The sequence below is a fragment of the Lycorma delicatula genome, chromosome 3 (assembly GCF_047948215.1).
Source record: "Lycorma delicatula isolate Av1 chromosome 3, ASM4794821v1, whole genome shotgun sequence".
Classification (NCBI taxonomy): Eukaryota; Metazoa; Arthropoda; class Insecta; order Hemiptera; family Fulgoridae; genus Lycorma; species Lycorma delicatula.
In genome coordinates, this window is record NC_134457.1 from 15,697,506 (window position 1) to 15,710,100 (window position 12,595).

At 33.0% G+C, this 12,595-nt stretch overlaps 1 protein-coding gene across 2 annotated transcripts in view; it reads left to right on the plus strand.

Moving 5' to 3' along the window:
- The window catches only part of LOC142321400 (coiled-coil domain-containing protein 134-like), a 36,045-nt gene that overhangs the window by 20,896 nt on the left and 2,554 nt on the right, over positions 1–12,595 (plus strand). For both annotated transcript variants that reach the window (XM_075359443.1, XM_075359442.1), the window contains exons 3-4: positions 500–587; positions 5,775–5,953. In XM_075359443.1, the coding sequence (XP_075215558.1) occupies positions 500–587; positions 5,775–5,953 (267 nt within the window). The remainder of the gene's footprint in view (positions 1–499; positions 588–5,774; positions 5,954–12,595) is intronic.

Here is a 12,595-nt window from a genome sequence, read left to right on the forward strand (position 1 = left end):
AATATCTGTAAATTATATGGCCACTACTCTAATTATGAAACATCAGTTTTCTTGAACTTCATTTTGCTTGCCAAAGTGAAGGTCATTCAGTCTGAGCTTTGGCCTTCCCCTGCTATCTTCACTACTTGAACATTACTTTTTCATCATTGTGGTAGGCCCATAAATTTTCTACAATACACAATAAATTTTAAATACCATTATGACTGTTTACATGGAAAAATTGGATTTCTATCAATGCTATACTACTGCTGGGATCGTTTAATGCCTATTATTATTATTCACTTCCTTAGTGAGTAAATAAAAATAATCTGGAAATCCATTTCTGGATTTTCACAGTCTTTCTCTAATGAGAATAAATAAATTATATATTACAACTAGATATAACAGTTATTTGTGTTTTAATTTAAATTGAAAACATTTAGTGATTAGTAATTCATCATTATCACTGTTTAACCTCTGTTTTGATGCAACATCTCACTTATTTATTTTGTTTTTGTAGATGTTGCAGAATAATAGAATTATTTTAGAAACTGCTGGATTTGTGCCTGGTGTTAGCAGTTTTCCAGAAGATGAAGATATTCGTGATGGTAATGAATATTTATTGTAGTTTTACAAGACTTAAATCTTTACTTACAAGTGAAATATAAATATTGTCATTTTAATTAAAAATTGAAACCAAGACATAATCAGGTGTATAACATATGACATTGAAGTATAAAAGTATGTTAATAAAGTGTGATGTTTCAGTATCTGTAAACTGAATTTTTAAATTTGGTGTTATTTTGACCTATAACTTTCTGCAAATGTCTTTAGCTCAATAAGAGCTTTACATTGATTTTTGTTAAAATTTAATCATTGGGTGTTGAAAATTTTTTACAAAAATTTCCTTGATTACAAAAAACTTATTTCTGTTGCAGCTGTGCAGTTTGTGGCAAAAGAAAGAAAAAATTATCAAGTTTTTTTTTTTATATTGATTTGTTGCAGGTAGAGGCAGAGTAGAGTGCACACACTGTGATAAATTTTTTATATAATGGCATCTATCCAGGAGAAAGCGCAGTGTGGTATCACAAGTCGAAATCATCAATTACTGTGCAGCGAGAAGGGAATACGGATGGCTATTACCTTAGCAAGAGTACAACGTTTAAGGAGAGTGGAAGTGTAGTCAACCTTAACAAACAGAAGAGAAGGTTGAGGTTGTGCAGCAAGCATATCTACGTAGCCCTTCCAGATCTACCTATCATAAATCTCGTGAACCAGGGATTCCCCGGTAACAGTGCACAAAATTTTACACAAGAAACTAAGGTTGCATGCATATAAAGTTCAGATATTGCACCATCTACAGCCAGATGTTGGCCCTCGTCATACTACCTTTTGTGACCAAGATTTTGCAATGGATTGATAACGACAATGAGTACTTACAGCATGTGTGTTTTTCAGACAAGGCTACTTTCCACACTTCAGGGAAAGTAAACAGCATAATGTGAGAATATGGAGCTCAGAAAATCTGTACTTTACCAGGAAAATATGAAAGATTCCTCTAAAGTGAATATGTGGTGAGGTTTGATGCACAGCAGAATCATTGATCCGTTCTTTTTCATTGAGCAATTGGTAACAGCTAACATTTACCTGGATATGCTGCAACACTTTGCTATACCTCAAGTAAATGACTAACAACCTAAGTTGGGTTTCCAGCAGGATGGCGCACCACCACATAGGGGATTACTAGTTCAAGATTTTCTGAATGAATCTTTTCATGGCAGATGGATTGGGTGCGACGATCCCACTCCCTGGCCACCACGATCACCAGACATAAGTCCCTTAGACTTTTTCCTCTGGAGTTTTGTTAAGGACAAAGCCTATGCGACACGCGTACCTGATCTGACACATTGAGAAGGAGAATAACTAAAGCTGTTGCTAGAATTACTGAAGAAATGTTAACCAACATACGGCATGAAATTGATTATTGGTTAGATATTCTGGATATTCTACAAGTGACAAAAGGTGGACATGTTGATGTGGTAAAAAAAACTTGATAATTTTTTCTTTCTTTTGCTACATATTGCACAGCTGTAATTGTAACAGGTTTTTTTGTAATCATGGAAAGACTTTATGGACACCCTATAATTTAAGCTTTACAATTATGAATAACTTACTAGCATCTAGTAGTCACTTTATGATTAAAAGAACTTGATAAAAGACTCACAATATAGTAATTTATAAATTAATGAATAGTTTAATAGATGCAAAAGTTTCATTGTTGATACAGAGTTTGCATAAAAAAAACAAATAATATTTTTCATTAAAGAAAAAGCATGTCTTTGACGATCTGTATAACCATTTGTTAGGTAGAAATAAGTTTTATATACGTTATTAAACATAGTTCTGAACTGAATTGGATTTTATTATTGTTCTGTGTTAAGTTGAAATGGTTTTTCATAACCACAAGTATGTACGTGTATCACCAACATCGTTAATTGTTGAGTCTGCTAGCATATCAAAGTAAACTGGTGTTTGATTGGCATTTTCTATCTGGACATTACAGTGTTATTTTCTTGACTGAATTGCATGCACTCTGGAAGGTCAATAATTTTTTCTCAAGTCAACATTTATTAAAAACTTTGAGAAATGAATGTACGTTTTGTTATTGATACTTCATTCATACCTATTCATAAAATGGTTTAAACATCCTCAACTTGTTTTAAAATTTGGTAGTGAAGTTCCCTTGAAATCTTTGTGGCTTTTAATTATGCCACCTCTGTTGAAACAACAAATCCTTGCTTATGTATGTCTGGAATGTAAGAAAATAACTGCTCTTCTACTTGAGAAAACTTACAAATTACGCTCTTCTATTTTACTACTACCCAAAAGCTTCTCTTCTTTTTATCCACTCTTTTGTACGTGATTCTGGAATATCACATTTACAGTCTGCTGTACGATTACTGATTTCATAAGCTAAGCAAATAATTTTTAATTTTTTGTTGACTGTAAATGTAAGCAAATGTTTTACAGAACTCATTTTTACTACCTCACTTAAAATACAAATTGGAAAAACTTAGTATAAGTATAAACTGAACACACAATCTACCTTCACTTGACTAAAACATGAAAAATAATTAAGATGCATGAGGATTTTAAAGGGAAATGAAATTATATATATGTATATTGAATCACAATTTATTTTAAGACTGTAAAGCGAAAAGTAAACAGATTATAATAGGTATACACATGCATAATGATCCATCATTTAACATTTTTCAATTATGCAGTATTCTGACACTCCCTCTCAGTTTAAATTCCATAAAATCAATTTTAGTTTGATTTAAAAAAACTATTAGAATATTTTAAGCTTCTGAAAATTTCAAAAGTTTTACACTGCTCAAAGTTTTAGTAAAAATATCAGCTACATTATTATTAGTTTCTGTATATTTTAAATTCAGCTAACCTAGTAAGATCCTTAAAAATATGAAATTTAATATCTACATGCCTTGGTGCATTTACTGTTCTCATAACTTTCACACATACTTATAGCACTTTGATTGTTTACATAGTTTAAAGCAACTTTAGATTCACACTTTAAATCCGGTAAAATATTTTTAAAATAGATAACATCCATTGCTGCTGTTGCAAAGGCTACATATTCTGATTGTGGTGTTGACTGTAAGACACATGACTTTGTGTGAGTACCAGGAGATAGAATTACCACGATGATATACAGTTTATCCTTTTGTGCATTTTCTATCAAGTGATATCATCTGCCCAATCAGCATCTGAAATGTGATAAGTCTGGTATTTTGTCCTCAGATTTTAGCTCCTTTCCATAGCTATTTCACTGGCTTATCCAAATATTTACTCAAAACATTTGTCATCATCATCATCAGTTGTTCTGTCTTACGGCAGGTTTTTATCATGGCTGCAGCAATGTCCAATTCTCTAGATTTACATTTCTTTTCTTCATTCCACTGTAGCCTTCCTTTCCTTGTTTGGTGTTACCTAGCATCTGGTATCTTCTTCTTCCTTCTCCTCTTCTCCGTTTCACCATTCCTCAATAGACAGTCTCTTCTCAAGGTATGGCCAATCCAGTTGTTTCCTCTTCTTTATAATGTCTTCTTTATAATTCTTTATAATTTTCGTTTCCTCTCTTAACTCTTCTTAGTACTTGTGATTTTATATTCTATTTTTCCAATTCGCACAGTCTAGTCATCTCTATTACCACATCTCAAATGCCTCCAACCTTTTCTGTTCCTCTCCTAAGTGTCCATGTTACTGCCTCAGAAAAAATGATATAACATACACTTTATCTAGTCTGCCTTACTGTTGATTTTATATAGATAAGTAAATTAACCATTTCTGTCTATTTCATAGTTTTATTGTATTTCTTATTTTATTTATATTGCCTACTATAGTAATATATTACTAATGTAAATGTACTTTACTTTATTTACAATACTGTATGTGTGGCTAGCCACAAAATAAACAAATTTGTAATTTTATTTTTTTTTTAATTTTTATGACTACACATTTTTATGTTTTAATTTTAACAGTTTGAATTTAGTGTATGATTTTTATATTAACTGATGATGAGGGAAAACATTGAAAGCGCTATTAGAAAAAAAATAAGCATAAGGTAAGAAACATTATCGAATTCTGTACTCTTGGTACATGGTAAATGGTGGTAAATGGTTTTTATATTTTTGTTTTTGAGATATTAGTACAGTGGGGAATATGAACAAATACAATAAAAGAATTGTTTTTTCTAAGTTAATATATATATATATATATATATATTTCACTCTCGTATGGACACAATAACTACAGTAATTATTCCATCAATCACTTTCAAATTTATACATAAAATATAATGACCCAAAATCTCGGTTGAGTTCGTTAATGGGCAAAATCATGGGGGTGGAAATGGGGGGCTTTTTCAAAAAAACAAAATCGATATAACTTTCTTATTAAAAGTAAATATCGAATTCGTTTAAAGTTTCTACTATTCTTTGGATAAGGGCCTAAAACTTATCTAAGTAAATTTTTTGATATCACCAACCATTGGCCCAGGGGGTAGAAAAAATGTGGTTTTGAAGACAAAAATGTACCTCCCTTAATAAGCACAGTATTGAATCAGTTTTAAGTGGTCGTTAGTCCTCTAAACATTACCTAAAACCTTTGTCTGAAACAATTTTTTATATGACCAACCCTTACGGCAAGGGATGACCAACATTTTGTTGGAATTGTAAGGTGGGGCTTGTCATTTGCTAAACATGTGAAACTTTTTTTCACATGCAACCATTGTCATACTGAGTAATTTGAAGTTTTTCTTAACTTTAAGGTAGAAATCTTTTTTATCTGTTCCTTAGCATCGCTGAAATTTACCTTCACCTTCCAGCGTGTCAAAAGGGATTTTTTTTTAAAGTGCAATAAGTCTTATGGATTTATATTTTTTTCTGAATAAGGTCATTATTAAAAATATATTTAATGTTTTGCCTGCTCTTTTGTACTCTTCATTCAGATTGATATTATCTCTAAAATCTGGGCAATGTTGCTTAGACACTTGCGGGAAAACTGTTTCTTTTTTTGCATTTTGCTGATGTTTTTGTTAAAAGGAATGTTTCACAAATCTCAGAATTAAAATATTATTTTCTACTTGTTTGCTGGATTTTTTTATTCCTATTTTGCTGTGCATTTTTTCAGCTTCTGCCTGTCACTCTGCAGCATAATTGCAAAATTTCATTAGCACAAACATAATGGAAGGTTAATTTTATGATTTTTTTCAGCCTTATCAAATTTATTAGAAAATACAGCACTTATAGGTGATATAATTCTTCGTTTACCAGAAATTTCTCAATCTTTACTTTCTTCTCACAACAATTGGGTAATTTTACTAAGCTGGAGCTTACAGTTTGCTAATCAGACCGATCTCCTGGATCAGCAGACTGTTACTTTAATTGATCTGGTGAGTATTCAATAAGATATTCTTTTTTGTAGTTCCAGTAAAAATAAATATTTTTACATTGTTATTTTATAATATTAATTGATATATCATATTATCTTATCCTCCGCAAGTAGTACTAAAGAAAACAATAATAATGAAATGTTATTTATGTTTTATTGACCTGAATCTTTTTTTTTTTAATACATTGCATTCGGAAAGTTGCTGTGCACTGAAATTATGGAAGTGTAATTGATAAAACTTTCTTAATCATTACTTTGTATTTTTATTTCATTATTTTATAGAAACGTGTTTTTATTTCATTATTTTATACAATAACTGGAATAGTTTATAAAAGATGTTGAAAATGACTTCCTCCAACATCAATACAACACTGCACATGTTTCAATTTGTTTTCAAACACTTTAACTAGCTGATATACCAGAATATCTTGTATGTATGCTGTTATTGCGATTTTTGGTTAGCCAATCGTGTGTGATCTGTTGTGGTACACTGCTTCTTTCACTGTCCTCTATAGAAAGTAATCTGGGGGAGTCAGATCAGGTGATCATATAGACCACAAACCCCTTGAATTAATTCTTTCACCAAAGACATTTCATAAAAAAGTCATTCACCTGTGGTGCCATCTTGTTGGAATCAACCGTGAATGATTTCCATTTCTATTAAATGACTAATGAAGTTTGTTAAAACAGCACAACAATGATCGCTATTAACTGTATTTTCAAAAAAGATAGGACCCACATTGTGCGTTCTACTCAGACGGACCCAGACTCCAATTTTCACTTCGTGTAAAAAATGTTTGTGTAATTCATGGGGATTAGTTGTTGACCACAGTCATGTATTTTGTGAATTAATGTAGCCTCCCAGTTGAAACCGTGCTTTAAAAGTGCTTAATGTCAAGATTACCTACAGAATTTTGGTTAATAAAACGTTTAAGTCATTGACAATAATTTAGTCTTTTGACATGTCTGTAGGTTTCAGTTCATCAACACACATTACTTTTTAGGGGAAAAATTTCAGTTCTTTTCTTACAGCTTTATGTGTGGTAGCAAGAAAGATGTTTTGGGGCTATGCTAACGTACGCATTGATTTTGATGGACTTTTGGCCATAGCATCTGAAATATCAAGCAGCTTCTGTTTAGTTTAGGTGGTCTTCCACTTCGATCAGCACCTTCAACAGAGCCTCTTGCTCTATATATTTCTGCAAGAGTTCAAACTGCTTTGCAGTGGGGAACAAGAGTATTAGTAAACTTTTCAGAAAAATTATATTTCACTAAGTCGGTATACTTGTCACTTTCACGAAAGATGTGTTCAGTGAGAAAAATACATTCCTCTACTGAAATAACTATTACATTTCCAGCAGTTTATTGATTCTGATGAACGAAATAACACTAAATGAAATGAAGCATATTCAATCACAACAGCTCATATCTTGGTTTATTACTGAGCAATACCCAATGAACCCACAGGTCACCCAACTTAACCCTGAAAGAACAGAATGCTCCACAAAATTCTAAATCATACTGCACAACGACTTTCCCAATGCACTGTGTAAACATTTAGCAAATTTGTAGAATTTACTATTAATAAAAATATAAGAAATACTCAATATGAGAGGAAAAAGCATAATTATGTTTGATCATTTTATCATTATCAGTAAGTTGGTTACATACCTTAGTTGGATAATTTCTACTGATTTTTTTTTTTAATATTTGGTTTTCATAATTCTAGTTGTCAATATTGTAATGATGTAGTTTATGAAAATGATCAAATAGGCTGTATATTATTTGTTTCTATTTTCTTCTGAGAAAGATATTAGATACACTTTGTTATATTTAAAATGTATTTAAATTTTAATTGTAGTTTTAAAATTTGGATACTTTAAATTGTGATTTAATGCTTGACATTTGACCATAAAACACCTCAAATAATATTTTAGTAGCCTAACATGTCATGGAGGTTGATTACAGTAAATCACTATAATAATCAGTAACTAATTAATGCATAACTACTAATACAGCATAAGATTATTATTTGAGTAGTTCATAATTTTTTGTAAGTTTTGTGAATGTTCTATTCATTAGTAAAAATTATGCCGAAATGCTGATCAGCTGCAAGTGGTGAAATGTGGTTTTGAAGAAAAAGGATGAAAATTCCTAATGTTCTATAATAACACATGCTAAGATTTGTAGTAAGTTATTTATGAGTACATTATTCTTGTTGAACACTAGAACAATTATTATATATGAGGGTGTTCATAAAGCCATGCGACCCATGTGGAAAACAAATTATATTATTTTTATGATGAATAATTTAATTGCATGATACAGGAAACTAACTGGATTATATTTTTAATTTTTTTCTCTTTACATATTACATTAAAAGTTCAAAATGTCTACCTTGAACATGGATGTAGGCATTAATTTATTTATTAATCAATACACATTTTTTACTGATTTTGTACCTAACTCATTTTCGTTTGGTACAACTTTCCTTAGTTGTTACACTGATACTAGATATTTTCTCTTGATTAATTCAAATTGTTTCGGTACTTCTTGAAAATTGTTAGATTACCCCATAAATAAAAATCTGGTGGAGAGATATCAGGAGACCATGGCCCATGCGAAATTATCCAGTCATTTAAAGATTCATATAATAACTTTGTAGTCAGATTTTTAGCATTCATCCTGACCTTTGTAGGAGAAGACATCTTGCCTTGTGACAATCGATACACCACCCCTTCTCTTTGTAGCCCTAATGGCTGGAGGTCATCTTTTAGACCTAAACCTGATACCACATCACAGTAATCAGTTTTGCCTTTGTCAGAATGCCACCAATGCAAGTGCCTCAGTAGAAATTTCTATGTTGACCTATAGGCATGTTAGACATTGCACTTAGATGATTACTTGATTAAGTCTTTAAACACCAAAAATATTATCCTCATACCAACAAAACAAGTGTTGATTGTGACAATGACAATTTTGTCGTACAATTCAATTTATTCAAAGTCCTCTTTATTTACTTTAAAATCAAACGGTTTCTCAAATAAGCCTCTAATGAAAACATATTCTATCTCTCTCTGGTTTGGTCTGCTTTTGGGAGCGAAGTCAATACCTACACCCTCCCACACTGCAGCTCCTTCACAGAGTTCTTCACACATCCAAACAGTGAATATCTCAGCTAATTGGAGCTCAATGCCAAAACCCCTATGTTAGTGAAGTAAGTACCCAGGCAGGTCCCTAACCACCCGGGTTGCTATTCTATCTATACATCTATAACAGCATCAGACACCTCAGAAATCTTCTGTAGGGCTAAGAATTTCAGGAAGCCTTAACTATATTTCATTCCTCTTTCAGTTTTTCAATTAATTTGGAAATCAAAAGCAGAATTGCTCCTTGTAAGCTGTCCAACTACTTTAGTATGTTCAGCTTCATACCTGGGGCAGACATATAAGACATGATGCACATCATCAAAACCCTATACGCTGGACATAAGCCTAAATTAATCAAATAAATCTGGTCAACCTATTTCAAAAAGCACCATGTCCAAAAAGAAACTGTAATATGCTGATTGGAGGAAATCCACCTAACAACCTGCATACTTCTCACATCAGAAAAAACATCATATTTGAAACAGCCATTGGTCAATTCAGTCCACCTGACCTGCCATAAAAGGAAATCTTGGTCATCTATTTCTTTTGTGCACACAGAGGTAAGTTGGCCTACCTTCTTGGCACCATAATGTAATTGGCACTCAGTCGCAAAGATATCAATGGGCTTAGTACCAGAAATAACAAGGATATTAATGGGCAGCAGGATACTTCTGCCTCTCAAGAGACAGTCCTGTAGACAACAATCACAGATAAAAAGAGGAGATGCTGTGCTCTCAACAAAATATTCCTGTAAAATGTGTACCTCATTTGATGAGCCCAAACAAACGTAGCATACAACATTGTAGCTTCGCATACACCTTTATATAGAACACACATGGTTCTGAAATTAAGCCCCCAATTGGGGTGAATTACTCTCTGAACACTGAAGAATGCAGAACAAGCCTTTTTGGCAGCATATTGAAAGTGCTCCTTGAATCAAAGATTCTCATCAAGGATAACACTTAGATACTTCTGCAGCAGGGCGTACCTAATTTGATAACTTGCTATTGATACATGAGGTTGTCGTGTTACAGCTATTCTGCCCTTGAACAACATTGTCATTTTTTTCTCTGGGTTAAACACCATCTTATGTTAGAAACTGTATAACTGGAGTCTCTTGCAAGCCTGGACTTCTTAGACACTGTCTCGAAGAATGATGTCTCAATGACATTCTGTGTACAATCGTGCTTGTACAACTAAAACAGGACAGAGGGCCACCACAAATTATTAAAATATGTTAATAATATTAAAATATATATGTATTATATATTATAATATGTCCAAAGAGATACCTAAGACATACTCAGACTCACTAGAAGAAACAGTGCTTATAACATCAAGAATAGCATCTTCTGTGCCCCTGCGTGGGCGAAAACCTTACTGACCATTCATCAAAAACTTTCTAGAATTCAACCTATCTGATAATATGAAGATATGAAAAACCTTCTCAAAAACCTTTACAATAATTGCAGGAGCATTAAAGACCTACAAGAGCTCACAATGGGCTCCTTGTCATCACCTTAAAACAACAATTTAAGAACTCTTTTTTCCAGCAAGTAGGGAAATAACCAGCAAATAGCATCCTATTAAATTCGTACCAACACAAGTTCCAACAGAACAGACAAGGAGCTTTACTGTGATTCCATCAAAACCCAGGACTTTATTCCTACCAAAACAGCAAATTACCTGATTTACCTACCTTTTGCCTTTTAATTTCCACAGAGAACACATCAGAGCAAAAAGCAGTAACTTCCTCTTAGACTTGCAGATCATACAAAGTTTTAGTCATAACATCATCCAGTAATAAATCATTCAATGGAATATTTAAAATTTCAGCTTGATTAGAAACAACACCCTGCTGGGTTGAGAGAGTCAACAAAAGAATATCTTTCTTATGCTGATGCCCTTAGAACACAGTACTCCAAGGATCCTTATTTCCTTGCTCTCTAACAAAAGAATGCCAAGCATCTCTTTTTAATGTCCTGACTAAATGAAAATATTCAGACCTCTGCCTTTCAACAAAGACAAGTGTCTAGTCCACCAACCCGAAGTACATGGAATTGAATTCTCACTCGTAGATGAAACCTAGAGAAGATCTTTTTGTCAGGTCCTCCAGTGGAATATCAATCATGCTTCAGTTTAAGACATGGAGTGTAGCAGAGAAAATATTAAAAAAATTTAGGCCAGGCTTTTCCTGCTGAATCATCGCATCTATAATATCTGATGAAGCCGTTGGATCTATAATGTCTTGCAACACTCTAACCAACTCAAATATAATCGATGATCATTAGAACAACCATCAACAACAGACCAAGCATCAACCATACCAGGAATATTCCTACCAACACTAATATCAATATTCATTCCAGCAAATAATCTCCTTCCATATACTATTCCAGCATATGTTGGTAACTCACCAAAAACATTAAAGACCTCTAATCCATACTGCACAACAAGGCCTTCAACTAATTCACCACCATCTGTTGTGAGTCCATTATGCCAAAGTGACTTAGCATTTACATCAGTACCAAGCATTACAGAACAGTTACTAAGTAGACCAAGAATTTTGTCCCACTTTTCTAAATGTTCCTCAGTGTGATCCTACATTGAAAATACTAATAACAAAAAATCAGTTCCATCAATAACAAGCAACATGATGAGTATCGGAAACCTATTTTTTCTGTGTAGTCCATAAAGTATTACTTTATGTTGGTTCCAGGGGCTACACAGAAAAAATTGGGTTGGGTTTAATTGAAACTCAACCACCAAAGAACACCAATATCCACAAGCTAACATCAGAAATCTGCCTTAAAAAGACACAATCCAATGTCCTCCTACACAGAACTGCAGATATTCTGTTATTTCGAGTATAAAATTTTTGCCAACTATTAAAATATGGTAGATTGCACTGTACCATGTATGGATTTTGCAGAAGAATTATATCAAGGGACCTCCTTTCAACCATTTCACTTAACTCAATCTGAGCAATGTAAACACCTTTAGAATTTATCTGCCCAGACTTAACCATTCAATGGATGAAAGTACATCTCAACAGCTCTGAAGTAACAACCACAGTCCTTACTACTGACCAAACGCTTGCAATCCTTGCTCAACTTATGTCATTTACACAAGAGCCTCATACTTTTTAGGACATTATCATGCTTGTGATCCTTATCACTACAATGTAGACAGAGTGAAGCATATTGTCAGACTTTAGTCGTACAACACTTAAAATATCTCTGAACATCATTGTCAACTCCTTGACTTCAAGAAGAGAAATCGACAAGCATCCTACCCTCAACAACAAACTTGTTGCTCAACTTCGGATACACTGTGATACCTGTGGGCATCATGTCTACCAGTTTTGAACAAAAACCTGCACTCAAACTTGAGAATGTCACCTCATCCAAGTCGATATTTTGCCCCCATATGAGAGACACAACCTCCTTCTCAAACAGGTAATTATCTATATCTTAGACAATGACTCAAGGTCT